This window comes from Diospyros lotus, chromosome 2 (assembly GCF_014633365.1).
Source record: "Diospyros lotus cultivar Yz01 chromosome 2, ASM1463336v1, whole genome shotgun sequence".
Lineage (NCBI taxonomy): Eukaryota > Viridiplantae > Streptophyta > Magnoliopsida > Ericales > Ebenaceae > Diospyros > Diospyros lotus.
In genome coordinates this window covers 29,719,399-29,737,248 of record NC_068339.1, presented here as the reverse complement: position 1 = coordinate 29,737,248, position 17,850 = coordinate 29,719,399, and the positions used below count along the sequence as shown (strand labels likewise).

At 32.4% G+C, this 17,850-nt stretch overlaps 1 protein-coding gene across 2 annotated transcripts in view; it reads left to right on the top strand.

Moving 5' to 3' along the window:
* LOC127795803 (protein PYRICULARIA ORYZAE RESISTANCE 21-like) overlaps positions 1–17,526 on the top strand; it is a 59,220-nt gene extending 41,694 nt beyond the window's left edge. The window contains exons 1-3 of one of the 2 annotated variants that reach the window (XM_052327713.1): positions 16,176–16,340; positions 16,556–16,637; positions 16,828–17,526. In XM_052327713.1, coding sequence (XP_052183673.1) covers positions 16,329–16,340; positions 16,556–16,637; positions 16,828–17,258 — 525 coding nt within the window. In that variant the 5' untranslated portion in view covers positions 16,176–16,328 and the 3' untranslated portion in view covers positions 17,259–17,526. Of the gene's footprint in view, positions 1–16,175; positions 16,341–16,555; positions 16,638–16,827 lie in introns of those variants that run through there. The other variant, XM_052327712.1, reaches the window with a different exon arrangement.
* Positions 17,527–17,850: the final 324 nt, after the last annotated feature.

Sequence of the window (17,850 nt, the reverse complement as noted above, 5' to 3'; positions counted from 1 at the left end):
AATGGCACTAACACCGAAGAGAAGGGTGAATTGGGTGAATAAAAATTATATCAATAAAACGTTGAATGCTTTTTTATTCAAGCTAAATTTTTCAATAAACTGATTTAGGATAACCACACATAAAACTTGTAATAACTTGATTATATAAGAAAATAAGAAAAATAAATCAATAAGCAGGAGAACACACGATTTATAGTGGTTCGGCCTTCCAAGCCTAGTCTACTACCTTAGTTGACAACTAAGGATTTTCAAATCACTTTACTAATCAAAACCCTCCTGCTTAGACAAGTAGGTACTCTAGTTCGTGACTAGGAAGATTACAATCCTTCTTATAACCGTAGGCCCTCTAACCAAGTTAGGTAAACTGTAACGAATATAACAAAAATAAATCTAAGAGTTAAAAACTCTTAATACAAACCCTCTCTACAATAAATGTAAGGCTGTTAATGAATGAAACAATAGAATGCAAAGCCTCGAAATGAAAAACAAGAGAGAGTACAAATTGAAAGTGTGATTACAAAGTGAATGCTCGATAGTTGATAGTAATAAATGTACTCTGAAAGCTTCAACATGTCTTCAACCACCTATATATAGTTGATGGTGGAAAAATCCAAAAATTGAGCCATTGGGGTGGTTGGCCAAGCATTTAATGCGTCAAAAACTAGCATTTATGATTTCTGCGAAAGAGACTTAGTCAACAGAATCAGGCAAAATAACAAGCTTCGTCGACAAATAAAATAAGTTAGTCGACCAAGTCATAAAAACAACAGAACACCTAGTCGACCAAAACATAAATAAGCATGGCACTTAGTCGACCAAGCCTATCCTTCTATCGACAAACTTAAGGAGTTAGTCGACCAAGTCATCACATAAGCACTATTAGTCAACAAAGCTTATAGCTCAGTCGACCAAGACAGAAACATGCATATTGTTGGTCGACAAAGCCTATAGCTTAGTCGACCAAGTCAAGGTTTAAAAATAATTTTACAATTTGAGCATACTGTTAGTTGTCCAATTTATATTTTATCAACAGATGCAAATAACCTTGAAACCTTGTCGACTAGTTAATAAACTTGCTTTGTTTTAGGTTTGAAACATTTTGAGATATTTCAAAAATAACTTAAACCAATTTAATTTGAGTTTTTGACTCAAATAAACCCCTTGACTCAGATAATGTAATTTTCATTGAATATGGAATTCATGTATTAAATGTATACTATGCTTTCAAAAATCAATTTCATGAAGTATCTCAAAAAGAAATGAAGTTGGGTTACCATCATCCATAATCCAACTAAGCTTGATACCAGAACAAGAAGTCCATGCCTAGTATGATATCAAAATCTCGTACCTCCAACAAATTCAAATCTATCGAAAATACGATTTCTTCTATTATAACTAGGCACTCTGATACTACTTGGTGTGAATGAGACCAGGTCCCCATAGGAGTGTGTATGCTCATAGGCACACACGACTCTTTAGTATTTAAATTTTCACAATCTATTGCAACGTATGATATAAAAGAGTGCGTAGGTCCTGTGTATACCAGTGCATACATACATGTATCTTGAACAAGAAGTGTACCTTCAATTACCCGCGAGTCTGCCGCCATGTCAATCTTTGTCAAGTTGAATACTTTTCCGGCAACCATCGGTACCTTTTGCCTGGTCAACTTTATCTGCTCGACTCTTCCACATTGCAAGCACCAGGAAGCGATATGCCCTAGTGCATTGCAATTAAAACTCACTACTGATTTCCTCCTCTAGTTTCCACTAATCGACGAAGCAAACTTGGCCATAGTCATTTTCATCCTCTTTAGGCAATTTCTTATAACATGTCCCACCTCACCACAATAATGACAACCCTTCGCAGCTTTGGCAGCATTGCACGGAAGATTCCACTGGTGGGATTTGTGGTAATAAGGGCATGCTTTCAACTCCTTGAATTTATTTGCTCTTGGATGGGCGAACCAGTAGAATTTTTGTAAATCTCTCATAGTCTTAGCACGTAATATATGTGTTTTAAGTTTTTTTTATCTTGCAAACATTTTAAATCACCATAAAATTAATTTAAATTAAGCTTACAAAATAAGTCAATTTTTTAAAATTGAAAAAGTTAATTCACCCATCTTTGATTGGGGCAACGAAATCAACTCTTGGACCTGCAAAGGATAGGGGTCAATGACTGGAGACAACTGAGAACGTCGACCAAGTGACAGCAGTTGACAAGCAACAATCGCACCTTAACCAATAAACCCTAGGTGGGTATGGTTGTTTAATGCACGCCCCGCACTTTTTGTTGTTAATTTTTTATATTATATGTTTTAGGCTAATATTTCAACTACATATCGCATACTTTTGGCCATGGGTACAAGTTTTCCTTTTGTTATTATAGTTTTTATCTTTTAGCCTTTGCCTTGTGAATTAAAAATAACTTTTTGCCCATCTCTACATATATACACACACTTGACAAGAAAGCTAAAATGATAATAGTAAAGTATTTTCTTTCTTAAGTAAAAGAAGGGAGAAACCTTATGATATCATTATAAATTTCATAAATTTTTTTGGTTATTGGTGGGTGTGTTATATGTGTTTGCATATAAGAGAATTCAATTCTAAATACCTAATCGGTTATTACTTTTTTTTTTATAATTGATAGAAATTTATTGATGAATTTAAGGCAAAGCAAACCATTTCAAGAGAAGAACACAGTTGCTTGGAGAAATACATCAAATATAAAAAGAAAATTGTTATACTCACAAATAAATTTGATAAATAACTATCACAAATTAATGTGTTATACACAAATTTATAATAATTCCATTTAAAATTTATTGTTGTCAAGATACAACAATAAATTTGTTTGTTGCGGGAGTGTCTCGAATGTAATATCCAACAGACCTATAGAGAAAAATACCAGTTAAGCGAGCGGGTGAGCCTTACTTGCAAGCCCTCCGATACTTAAATTAGTTAGTCTCCAAATGAGTGTAGAATGCAAAGAAAATAGAATTGTAGTAGTATTAGAGTTTTAATCATATATTTATTAAAGAATGAGTCTCCCATTTATAGGGGAGAGAAGACTCAGAGGTGGAGGAAGAGTTACAATTCTTAATGAACATTTTTGGCTTTCTTTCAAATATGTAGGTGAACATATATATTGAAGATATGACTGACTATTCTTTATAGTCTTGTGTGAATAATGTTTGAAAATCATATTTCTTAAGATTTGTAATCTTCAAAAAGGGTATCTCGCATTGTTGGGAGAGAGCCTTTTGGGATTAGATAGTCCACAAGAGTCTCAAACAGAGGCTTTTGGGGGGTCACTTGATTATCTCTTAGTCTTAGTCATTCAGGCTTGGTCACAAAACTAATGTCTCTTGATTATTCGGTAATTTCATGCATTTGTAATTTATTTTGTAAATTTTTTTTTAATAGATTTTTTGAGTCTCTACTTTTGAATTTGGACCTACAAAATTAATAATAAATCTACTTCAGATGGAAAGGGAGTTTCTCGTCTATCAATATGCTTTTCTACATGATTGCACACTAAGCGAAAGAACATTAATATAAAGCGGGTGAGGTAAGAAGAATACATTAGAAGAGGAATTGTTTATTAATGGGGCGATTAGAATGGGAATATCTTGAAAGAAATTATCACCATCAAAGCGGTTGGAAGTGTTCATTCGTCTTCGACTTCGGTAGTCTGAGTGTTTGATTTTTTATTTTTAGGAAGAGTTTCCTAACGAGATTTAGTTATGTTTTAATGATATCAATCACGGATTTAATGGAAGTCTATAACGTTACCAAGTAAATTCATAGGAACAAATAACTTTTATAAATTAACGTTACCCTTTATACTATGTTAGAGTAATATATATAATGGGTTTGTTTTATATTGAAAAATATTATAACCAAGTAAGTGTGATAAATAACTTTTATAAATTAACGAACAAAGTTATAATAGAATTTATTAGTTATAAATGAATTTAGACAAATTATTATGAATTCATATTTCACGTCAATTTATAAAGATTATTTAGCAAACTCGTTTATAGATATAGTATTTTCTTAGATAGTGTTTATTAAAATGAACAAGATAATATTGTATCAAAATAAGCTTGAAAAGCATTTTAAGATTTCTATTAAACTGTTTGTTAAATTTTTTGTAATCCAATAAGAATTGTATTTTTTACTTTTATATGTTTATTAAATACAAATGATAAACTGAGATAAGAGTTTTTTTTTATCATAATATCCTTATTATCAAATTCATTCAAATTTGGATGTTAATATTAAGAACAAATTTATGATTAATGTGAATTGTCAAAAAAATAAAAATAATATAATATTTTATTTTTTAAATCCATGATCAAAAATAGATTTTAAAAAACTTAGAAATAATTATTGGTGGAATTATAATAATTCTACTTAAATAATTAAAAATTGCTAAAATATATTTTCATATTAGATAATTAAATATAAAATTGAATAAAATAATTTAAAAAATCAGTGAAAGAAATTTGCATTAGATAATAATTAAAATATATATATAGAAAAATAAATTTAAAGTTTAAAAATCAGTGAAAGAAATAATGTCATTTAAATTTTAAAAATTGTCAAAATATTAATTTAAAAATGTATTTAATGATATTAATTATAAGACTAAATAAATAACTTCTTTTCAAACTAACCTTATTGTAAAAATGAGACTTAATAAATTTAAATTTTAAAAATGTATTAAATGATATTAATTATCCTAGAATTGGGATATGGATAATTTACACTTATCTATAAAATCTTATATGGGGTCAGATAAATTTATCTATAAAAAGTTAAATAAAAAGGCACGTGAAAGTTTTTTTTTTAAAAATTTTAAATAAGTTTAATAAACACGTTGAAAAGTTAAAAGATTCAGAATATTTTTATATTTTAATTAACAAATATTACTTTAAATGAAGCTGTAGCATTAATTTTTGACTCTATAGGTGGATTTTCTTATTATTACAACTTAAGAATAAAATATATATGATAAAAAAAAGTAATATTAATAATTATTTTTAATATTTAAGAGAATAATTAAAATAAACAATAAATACGTCTCATTTTTAAATAAGAGTTTTCCTATCAATTAATAGACAGAAGTGTTTAATGCTAAATGAAGCACTTAATGGCAATGCAAGCAGACGCAAACTCAATAAAGTAGGACCTTTCCAATAAGAGTTAATGATTATTAACTACGCGGGGTCGCTGGGTGGCATTCGTGTAATACACTCTGAAAGTCAGCCCATTTCCAGTTAGCAGTAGCTAGGCTCATACTATAAATTTTCAGGGATCCTAGTTGTTCAGACGTAGTGATGGCAAATGGCCCGCCCCCCCCCCCCCCCCCCCCCCCCGGGTTTGCGCACCTATTTGATGGATTGGGCCAAATTTGGCCTGTGAGGAAGGCGAGCTAGCCCGAGCCAAGCTGGAGAATGAAAATTGAGGTTCGGCATGATTATGTGGCCCTTAATATATGGGCCATGTCAAGCCGGGTTATGGGCCATTGATTTTTAATTTTTTTAACATATTTTTTAAATATTTTATTTTATTTTTTCTCAAATGTAATAAATATTTTTTAAAATATGTTTATAAGTAATTACAAGCGATTGTCGATTTTGTATTTTTTAATGTCCCTCTTCTTGAAGGGCAATCAACTCCTTCATATGCTAAAAATACCTGCAAAAAACTACTCTTGAGGTTGTCCCCAAGGACACTCCAATGCTTAAGTTAATATAGTTTCAATAACAAACATATATTAAGATGCAAATGAATAATAGATTATTAAGTGACATTAAAAAAATAAATTGATTTTTAAGTGTTGTCCAATCTCCTTGATTGCTTTAAACGGTATAAGTACCTGCAAAGAATTGCCCTAGGGATTGTTCCCGAGGACATTTTGATACTTACGTTAGTATGGTTTGAAGAAAAAAGAATAAAATCTAAAGTACGAGAAAAAATTGACTATTAAAATACATAAAAAAACTCAAACCAATAATTGCGAGGCGTATTCTCTTTAAGAGAAAATATCACTGTGTTGTGGATGGCTCTGCACTATCATTATGTTCTGATTCACTAGATTCATCGTTTAAATCTATCCCTTGTTCGTCAAATTCAGCACTCAACCAATCCTTAAAGTATATACATATTTTCAGTATCATATGTTGCAACCTTGATCTCTTTGGGTTGAACACCCTATTTCTTACAGAAAAAACTGACTTTGATGGCACTATGAACACTGGGGGGGGGGGGGGGTTAGTAGATCTCTGGGCATGATGACCAACACCGGATACATGTGTTGATTTTGATGCCACCATGACAAAATATCAAATGTATTAATTTGAACATCAGAAAATGAAGATCTCCTATTTAAATAGAATTTAAGTTCGTTAAAATCACTAGACGTTTGTGGACTGCCCTTTGATTTTTTCAATTTGAGATATGTGGACCACCCCCATTTTAAGAATCCCTTAGACTTCCTTTGTGAAAATGAATTTTCACTACTTGGTTTATTACCAAAACGGGACTCATATAAATTATATATTTCAAAAATTAAAATTTGAACTTTTGTTTTTATTTTTGGTGTGTCAACCCCCATAGTCATTTTGTAAAACTCCAAAAAATATTCGACATCTTCCCACTTTTGTGTGGGATCTAATACAATTGTCATAAAATATAATAATGGTATATTAGTCCAATATTTTCTAAATTTTTTTTCCATGGGGGCTATAAATTCTCCATACATATTTGAATCCTTATATTCTACAAAACAACTAACAATATGAAATATTTCACGAATAAAAATATGTGTGGTAGGATATTTATAACTAGAAAATATTTTTATTGCACTATAAAATGTTTTTAATATATAATATATATATAATAGCATCTAGTTGTTCTCAGTTACTATCCCTTAGTTGACATGCTTATACCATTTTCCTATTCCAAAATAATTCAAGTTGTTGTCTATATGGTTTAGTTTTTTGTAACAACAAATAAGTTGAATTTCACCTAATTTGAATATTTGTTGGAAATCTTCTACATGGTAAGCCAAATCTATTAACAAGTTGTTTTCACTCTCGGGAATGGGATTCACTACTTCTAATTAAAACCAAAACACCCCTTATTTTAGCTAATGCCTCATTATATATTTGTAGACTATCCTGTACACATAAGTTTAAAATATGACATGCAAATTTATTGTGAAATAATTGTCCATCTAAAATTAACAGAAGTTTGCATTTTAGTCATTCAATGACAGAGCCATTGTTACTCGCATTATCAAATGAGATTGTCAGTATTTTATCACTAATATTGTAATTATAACTGGTCTCTTGAATTTTATTATAATTAAATTACTTCTATGTTGTTATACTAATTCTATGAATTTAATTATTCTTTTTTGAATTTTTCATTCTTCATCAATCCAATTTATAGTGACCAACATATAGTGGTTATTTATCATAACATCATATCAAATATCTGACGTTAATGACGCCCTTCCATTAAATGCATTAAATATATTTCTTAATTGTTCTAAATATTCTATATATAACCTCATCGTTTCATTTTTTATAGTTTTTCGTGAAAACCCTTAGTTACATGTTGTAATGTATTTTTACAATACCATTTAAACATTGCATCCTCCCTAAACAAAAAAGAAGATTTAGTTTTAATTATTTGTTTTGTTAGCTAGATTTATAAAGTTCTCTATTATATCAAAAAATTAAACGCTTAACTTATTGCAATTGTGTCTGCGTTGCGTCTAGGCTTCCATCATCATATTTCAAGGCATGTCTCATCAAGTGTCCAGTCCCACCCCCTGGTTGGCATGACTAGTTTTTTTTTTACAAAATTTACATAGAGCTGTTTGACCCTTCCTGACTATATTAATGATCTTGAATACTTGCCAAACATTACTAATTGTTTGTTGATTGGAGTTGCGTTTTGAGCTAGACGGCTTCTCATTTGGTTGTTTTGAGGAAGTTTGACCCTCATTTGGTGAGGGTTGCTCAGTTGGTAGAGATGGGTGGTTACCAAACATTTGCATATTAGGATCTTGTGATTCGGGAAGTTGTGTTTTTGATTCAATAAATGATGGGTGTGACCATGCCCATTGACTGCCACTCCAATCACTAAAAAGATCATGGGGGAGTGGTCCCATTGGGGATGGAATATAAGGCCGTTAGAGGTTTGCAGAAGATGTACTAGCTCGAGGGGGCCTCCATGGAAGAAGCACTGGGAGGATCATTTCTACAAGTAGTGAGAGAGCGATGAAGGGAAGACATGATTGTAAATGTAGAGTAATGAAACCAATCAAAGATATTGAGACACTAGAAAGTATAGTAATTAGCAAGATAGTAACAGAGTAGGACAACTTATAAAATAGTGTATCACAAGAGAGTAAGATAGTGAAAGTAATTTTTGGGATTGAATAACTTCAACAATCATTTATATATAGACACAAACATTCGAACATTCTCACGAGTTGCAATGAAAATTCAAATTTTGAATTTCAAAATGATCAGAATCATGGGAGCATAGAAAACTATAGAAAATTTGATGCCATGGTTCCCTGAATCCCTACCATATTCCTTGCCATCAACAATCATGGGAGCTTAGAAAACTATTGACAATTGATCATATGCTATGAAAATTCAAACTTTGAATTTCAAAGAAAATCACTGCAAAAGCCCATGGTTCCCTGTGTACAACAATCCTTTTCAACAATTCTTTTCAACTTAAATTATGTTCATTAGTTTTTTTAACAATTTTGATAGTTAATAAAAATATTTTATTATTATGAGCCAAAAAAATAAAAACATATTTTTTTATTTAGAAAGTTTCTTAACCACTTATTAATTAGGGATGTCTCTAAGTCTAAGATGGATGAGGTAGTTATTTAGCTTTTTTTTCTATATATAAAAAAATCACTTAATAGTGATAATTATCAGCTTAATAAAAAAATAAAACTACTCAACCGTGTCATATGATAAAAAAAAAGTTGACATTTTTTCAAGGAAATTCTTAAACAACATTGCTATTTTAGTTACAATTTATCAATATAGAAAAATGTTATTTAAAAATTAATCCATATTCCCTGCCAAAGCCCATGGTTCCTTACCATATTCGTTGCCATCAAATGCGAGTGGGGTTGAATCATAGGAGTCTAGAAAATGTTATGAAAATTCAATCTTTAGATTTCAAAATGATCAGAATCATAAGAGCCTACAAAACTATTGAAAATTTGATGTCGGTTCTTGTTCATTACTTTGGCAGCAAGTTAGGCAACCCTTGGATCCCTTATAAATACCCTCTTCCTTCTTGTGGTACATATCTCTGCTTGAGAGTATCCAGAGAGATAGAGAGATAGAAAGGTCAGGGAGTATGAGAGTTTTTGAGACAAAAAGAGTTTGTGTAAATCCTATGTAGATTCTATTTCAATGAAATAGATTTTTTTTTTCTCTCAAATTTATCTCCTCTTTCGTTGATAATGATCTCTGGATGCCCAACACCCTAGTGCCCAATACACTCTTCCAACTGTAAAAATTGCTCTCTCCTTCTGCAACTGTTTCTTATAGTGTTTTTCTTACGTTTAGTTGCATTTTGTGAATGGCTGTGTGTTGATGGTGACTTCCAAATGAGTTGTTTTGCAGCATATATATATATATATATATAGTGTAGGGGTAATGTATATGACAAATCCTGGTGCTATTGGTATGAGTTGCATGGCCTCCATAGTTTTGGCCTTGGGCTTCATAGTGTATCAGAAAGAGAGCAAGATACTGAAAACAATTTTTGAGATTGAACAATTCAACAATCGTTTATATATAAACGCAAACATTTGAACGTTCCCACAAATTGCAATGAAAATTCAAATTTTGAATTTCAAAATGATCAGAATCATGGAAGTATAAAAAACTATTGAAAATTTGATGCCATGGTTCCCTGAATCCCTGCCATATTCCCTGTCATCAACAATCATGGGAGTTTAGAAAACTATTGACAATTGATCATATGCTATGAAAATTCAAACTTTGAATTTCAAAGAGAATCACTACAAAATCTCATGGTTCCCTGCGTACAACAATCCTTTTCAACTTAAATTATGTTCATTAACCTTTTCAACAATTTAGATAGTTAATAAAAATATTTTATTATTATGAGCCAAAAAAATAAAATATATTTTTTTATTTAGAAAGTTTCTTAACCACTTATTAATTAGGGATGTCTCTGAGTCTAAGATAGTTGAGGTAGTTATTTAAATGTTTTTTTTTTCTACGTATAAAAAAATCACTTAATAGTGACAATTGTCAGCTTAATAAAAAAATAAAACTACTCAAGTAACTCAACCGCGTCATATGATAAAAAAAGTTGATATTTTTTCAAGGAAATTCTTAAATAATATTGTCATTTTAGTTACAATTTATCAATATGAAAAAATATTATTTAAAAATTAATCTATATTCCATGTCAAAGCTCATGGTTCCCTACCATATTCCCTGTCATCAAATGCAAGTAGGGTTGAATCATGGGAGCCTAAAAAATGCTATGAAAATTCAAACTTTAAATTTCAAAATGATGGGAGTCTAGAAAGCTATTAAAAATTTGATGCCATGGTTCATGTTCATTACTTTGGCAGCAAGTTAGGCAATCCTTGTGGTATATATCTCTGCTTGAGAGTATCCAGAGAGATAGAAAGGTCAGAGAGTGAGTTTTTGAGACAGAGAGAGTTTATGTAAATCCTCTGTAAATTTTATTGTGGTGAAATAGATTTGTTTTTTCTCTCAAATTTATCTCCTCTTTCGTTGATAATGATCTCTGGATGCCCAACACCCTAGTGCCCAAAACACTCTTCCAACAGTAAAAATTGCTCTCTCCTTCTGCAACTGTTTCTTGTAGTGTTTTTCTTACGTACAGTTGCATTTTGTGAATGGCTGTGTGTTGATGGTGACTTCCAAATGAGTTGTTTTGTAACATATATATATATATATATATAGTCAGAAGCACATTTCCAATAGGAGAATCGAGGGGTAATGTATATGACAAATCTTGGTGCTTTTGGTATGATTTGCATGGCTTCGATAGTTTTGGCCTTGGGCTTCATCTGTGCCACCTATTCTGGTACGTATTGTCACTATCTTTCCCTTTCTCTTCCTCTTAACATTAATTAATAGATATTTCTTCTTCATTTTTAATGCCTCCGTTTCAAGCAACCATGTGTGGAAAGAGTAATGCTATTCGGCCCATCACAATGCCATCCGAAGTGCCACCCACGAGAAAATTACAAATTTAGCCATTGAGCCAATTACTAATATACCCTCAATTCGCCTTTCCTCCCTCTCTCACTCTCTTCTCTGCCACTCCTCTCATTCTCTTGACCTTTCCTCTCATTCCTCTTCGTCTCTCTCTCTCGCGCACGCTCTCTTTCCTTCTTCCCCTTCCGACCGTTTCTCTCTCCTGCTCGTGCATCTCATTCCTCTCCTCTATTGCAGCTTCCTCATCTCCTTCATTTCAGCAGCTCCGACCGTCTCTCTCTCTCCCGTCCGTCACACGTCTTCATTGGCCCCGATCTAGAAGGAGGTAAGTCTTTTAAAGTGATATATATGTATATATGCGTTATTGGGTTTGGCCGAAACTTCAAGCTTAGATCTATGGAGTTTCGGCCGTTGGATCTTGGTGGTTTTTGGGTATGTTGGTCGATGGGGACAGGGGTGTCGGGCGGTTGCCTATGATCATCGGAGACCACCGGCCATGGTGGTCGGTAGCGACTGGCAGTGCATATATACGCGCTATGGGTTTGGCCGAAACTTTAAGTTTAGATCTACGGAGATTCGGTTGTTAGATCTTGCTAGTTTTTGGGTATGTAGGTTGATGGGGCCTTGGCTGTCGAGTGGTTGCCTCTGATCGTCAGAAACCACCGGCTACGGTGGCCGGTGGTGTCTGGCAGTGTATTTTTAAGTTTGGCTGAAAATTAAAAATCAGATCTACTAAAATCTAACCGTTAAATTTGTTCCATTTTTTTGTATGTTAACTCTCTTGACTTGGTGTTTCTAATCGTAGGTTTTGATTGTGGAAAGCTTCAGCCGACAGTGGTTGCCGATGACGTTGGCAGTGGCGGTTTTGACTGTATATTCATACATATATTTATATGTATTTACATATTCTCTTTTGTAATTAGTTTAATTTATATTGTAAACATTTATATTTAATTATGAATTTATATCAGAGATGTTGAAGTTAATATTGAATTTGTGTTGAATTTGTTATCTTTGAATGAAGATTAAAATTAAATTGAATTGGTTAAAGTTTAAATATTAATAAATTAAATTAATTTGTCTTTATTTTGTGAATCTTTGAATTGAATTGAAATTATTAAGTTTATTTAAGAATTGAATGGCAAGTAATTATTGTTAATTTTATTTGAATTTAAATATTTATTAATGTGTATATATATTTTAAATTTATATTAAATAAAATTTAAATTAATCTAATATCAAATTTAAATTTATTAATGTGTATAAATTTAAATTTAAATTTATTTAAATAAATTTATATTAATGTGAAAGTTGCTTATACGGAGAAAATGGTTTTTATGTAGATGATGTAATAATCAGATAGTAAATTAATACTTAAAATATATCATCTTTTATTAAAAATAAAATTGATTTCTTCCTCGTAAAAAAAAAAAATTCACCTAACATGTTCTCATCCATAATCACCGCGTGGATTCATCTTATTTTTTTAAAAAAAAAAATTCCTAATCTACCTATTTTAAACCAAAAAAAAAGATGTTTTTAATTCATTATTTTTAATTTATCAAAACACAAGAAGTATTTAAAAAAAATAAACCAACCTATTACTCTACCATGAAAGTGGGAAATGAGTTGGTAGGTCGAAATGAGTTGGTAGGTCCGTTATTTATTTAAAAAATATCTTTCCTCTTTTATCTTTCATGATTTAATAAAAGTGCCCTAACTCTCTCTCTCTATATAATTTATAAATTTAATGCTAAATAAAAATTCTAATCAAAAGAGATGCATAATTTGGTAAATTAAAATAAAGCCAAACTCAAATGAACAAATTTTTTGGACAAGCTGTTAGTATCCCTCCTCTGTTTCTCCATTTGGTTAAAAAAAATTAAAAGAATACAACTTAAATCTCTATGTATCACATTTGATTATTTTTTTAAATTTTATTTAATATAAATTTAAAATATATATACACATTAATAAATATCTAAATTCAAATAAAATTAACAACTACTTACCATTTAATAAACTGACTAATTTCAATTCAAAAATTCACAAAATAAATACAAACTAATTCAATTTATTAATATTTAAATTCCAACCAGTTCAATTTAATTTTAATCTTCATTCAAAGATCACAAATTCAATATTAACTTCAACATCTCCGATACAAATTCATAATTAAATATCAATGTTTACAATATAAATTAAACTAATTATAAAAGAGAATATGTAAATATATATAAATATATGTATGTATATACAGTTAGAACCACCGCTGCCAACGTCGCCGGCAACCACCACCGGCCGAAACTTTCCACGATCAGAACCTACGATTAGAAACACCAAGTCAAGAGAGTTAACATACAAAAAAATGGAACAAATTTAACGGTTATATTTTAATAGATTTGATTTTTAATTTTCGGCCAAACTTAAAAATACACTGTCAGCCACCACCGGCTACCGTAGTCGGTGGTTTCCGACGATCAGAGGCAACCACCTGACAGCCAAGGCCCCATCTACCAACATATCCAAAAACTAGTAAGATCCAACGGCTGAATCTCAGTAGATTTAAACTTAAAGTTTCGGCCAAACCCATAGCACGTATATACGCACTGCCAGTCACCACCGACCACCGTGGCTGGTGGTTTCCGACGATCAGAGGTAATCGCCCGACACCCCTATCCCTATCAACCAACATACCCAAAAACCACCAAGATCCAACAGCTGAAACTCCGTAGATCTAAGCTTGAAGTTTCGGCCAAACCAAATAACGTGTGTATATCTTTGCTAATAAAACTAAAGAATTACCTTCTTGTAGATCGGGGCTGGAACGAGCCCAAGGGACGCCAGAGATGCTGTCGCACGGGGTTGGAGAGAGATAGATGGTCAGAATGAGCCTAAATGATGCTGGAGGCAAGGTCGGACGCTTGGGAGAGAGAGAGAGATGGCTTGAACAAGCCTACTCAAAAGGGAGCGTGGGAGAGAGAGAAGGGGCCAAAATGAGAGGAATGAGGTTCACGAACAGAGAATGTGAGGGGGAGAGAGAGAGAGAGAGGGGTGTGTGAGAGAGAGAAAGGCATTTGAATTTTAAAACTTTTACTACCCTCACATCTCATTGTATCATTCGAGATATCGCGATATTTTGTATATCTCGATATTTTGATACAAAATATCATGATATCTCAAAGATGGCACTTTAAGTGACACTTTAGTGGGCCGAATAACATTACTCGTGTGGAAAATACAGGCATGCAACATTCAACTTACCCTCAGCAAGGAAATTTTAATTTAATTTATTTTATTTTTTTGTGGATAATTTTGAGGCATATATATTGTGAACAAAACATAAAAGCTGTATCGTCCCAGCTGGGAGCACTTAATTAGAAGAACATCAGTTTTACAAAAAGAATAAATAATTATCTATAAAGAATTTTAATTCTAAAAGAATTTTCAAATATTATGATAAATATTATTCATAAGAATTCTGATCCTAACAGGATTTTAAAATGTTAAGATGGACGTTATTTGTATGAATTCTAATTCTGAACTATTTAAAATTATTTTATATCGCTCTATAAATAAGTAAACACTCAATTTAAAAAAAATATCTAATACTGATTTTAATACGACATTTATTTTTAGTATAATTTAAGTATCGGAGTATTTATGCAGGAACTTTTTATGCCCTCTAACTGTTTTCTTTTTTACAAACTTAGACAATTTAACTGTATTTTTTTAATTAAATAAATTTGTTATTATATTTTGATAATATATATATAATATATATGCACTTGCTACCTCCTATATGATGGATTGGTATGAACATGTCGTGGTTGAACTGCCAACTCAGTCAAATAATTCAGGACAGCCTGTACAACTGAAACTTGGGCTTGTAAATCATAGCTTTTCATCTCTGGATAGGCGAATTTTCTTTCTTCTTTTTTTTTTGGTTGGGTATTGAAGATCAATTTTGTGGGCGACTTAAATCAGGTGCTGGGTCTCCGCTATGATGAGGTGGGTAGACAAGATAAAGGTTCAGCGTGTGGTTCCTCTGCTGCCACTTGCTTCTTACAAGTACTTTGGTGCTTTGGGGTTGCAACCAGTGATAAATGTCGATATATATTTAGCATGCACCGGCCACATGGGGGTGGTAATTTGGAGGAATGCTCCAGCAAATGCCACTCTTAACCAAACAAGAAAAAAAAAAAAAGAGTCAAATTTATACTCGCGTATTAATTATATTAAAAATGGTATATAAGCAAATTGCTGACTTTGCAGAGAAAAATAAGTGTATATAAAGCAAATTGCCATATTTATGTCTTGAATCTTTCCGGTGAAATAAATTCTGTGCACTGGTCGAAAGAGGCGTCCATTAATTGCCTGCCTTCTGGTTTGCTTGGGTTTGTGGTAAGTGATTTGGTGATCTATATTGTACGAAATAAAGTGCTAATTAATTTTTCTTTCTGAAGAAGATCCATGAATTTGTTACATATATATATGATTCCACTGCATGAGGGGTAAGCTAAATCAGCCATGTGCGGGTGATTTAGCTTTGTTACACACCGTAATATATGCAATTCCATCACAATTAATAATATATTAATACTAGAGTTTAATTCAGAAAGACCAAAAAAGTGAAGAAAAAGTGGGGTGGAAGGTGAGATGGAGCTTTCAGAGCCAGCGCATTAAAAATACGGGAGAGTGAAGAGTCCCCCTCCCCAGCCCCACCTCTCTTAGAAAAATCAATCCACAGACAACTTTGCTGATGGCATGAATTTCAATGTCCTCCTACGTAATATATATATATATATATATTTCTTAATTTGCATTCCATGCCCTATCCTTTCTTATAGACAAATAAATAAAATTAACACACCCATTCGTTCTTTCTTTCTTATAAATAAATATTTCTTAATTTCCACGCGCATAAATAAACCCTTTTTTGGCTCTCTCATTCGTTCTTTCTTTCTCAGAGTTTAGTAAACAGTAGCACCAATTCCTTCGTCTCTCAATTCAGATCTGATCGAAGCGCTCCAACTATATGGCTGACAAGGTATGTACTGTGTCAATAACCATGCATGCTTAAATATTCCCTTCTCTCAATTCTGGGTTTGGCTCAATTATTTTCCTCCTCCTCCTCCACATCTATTCCATAATTCAATCTTTCACTAAGATTTCTCTTCTTCCGATCCAACAGTACTGTTCCTCGATTCTTCTTCCTTTTCCCTTAAAAAATTATAACTTTATTCTGGGCTATTCATGTGACAGGTTACAATAATGGTGGTGGAGGTAGACCTCCAGTGCCCTAGCTGTGACAAGAAGATCAAGAAAATACTGCCCAAATTTCGTGGTGAGTCCCTAATTAGCCTCTTCCTTCCTATTGACATGAAATTTAATTGATACTGTGCAGGCATGCATGTATATATATATATATATATTCTCGTGTCCAGTATTTGAATCGCTTCATACGAAATTTCAAGATAAATTGAACTGAGTTCTTGTGTGTGGGTGGGTTGGGGTGGGACTGTTTGGGACAACAGAAATACGAGACCCAGTCTACGATGTCAAGAAAGGAACGGTGACGATCACTGTTGTCTGCTGCAACCCAGAGAAAATTCGTCACAAATTGTGCTGCAAGGGCGGAAAAACCATCAAGGGCATTGAGATCAAAGTGCCTCCAAAGCCCAAAGACGAAAAACCCAAAGAAGAAAAGCCCAAAGAAGATAAGCCCAAAGGAGATAAGCCCAAAGAAAATAAGCCTGCTGCTCAAAAGGAAGCTCGTTCTCTGGTGCTGGTTCCGGTGGGAGTATGTTGCGGGTCATGTTATAAAGGCTATGGCGGGGGGCCGTGTAACTGTGGACATGGCCTGCCAGTGCCATGCTATGACAATTACGGTTATACAAGGCGCTGGTACTATAGTCGCTGCGATTATTATAGTGAAGAAAGCCTGTACCCGTGCACAATCCTGTAATATACATAAGAGTGTGTCGGTCTTGTTCTAGCGAGAGGTTATTTGATGCTCTAACTCATCATCAGTTCTGGGCGTAGTAATGGACGTTTTATCATATGAATGTAGGAGAAAAAGGTCAATAACAATGGAGGTTGGCATATGGGTTAGTCGTAGCTGTCCAATACTTTTTCTGGAGTACTTGGGGTTACGCAAGGTTATGTTATTATGATTTTTATTAATCAGTTATTCTTATTAATTAAATAATTAATGTGAACACTCTGATTAGCTAGCTAGGTTGCATGTGCGTGCTAGTCGTTTTCTTTTAATAATAGTTTTATACAATTAGTTGTGCGGTAAGTCAATGTCAAAGCTAGTGGGAATATTTCCGAACTTCTTTCATTTTGGAATATGAATGCCGATAGTTGCACCAATGTACAGTCATCCTCGCAGAACGGAAATAATAGAGGATAAATATATAGAATACCTGTCACGTCAGTCGTGATCATAAAATATAACAAGGTTTTAGTGGTAGAATGGTAAATGAGTACCTTTGATTTATGTAAAACACAATATATAAAAAATCCCTTATCGATCATTAAAAATGATGATAAGA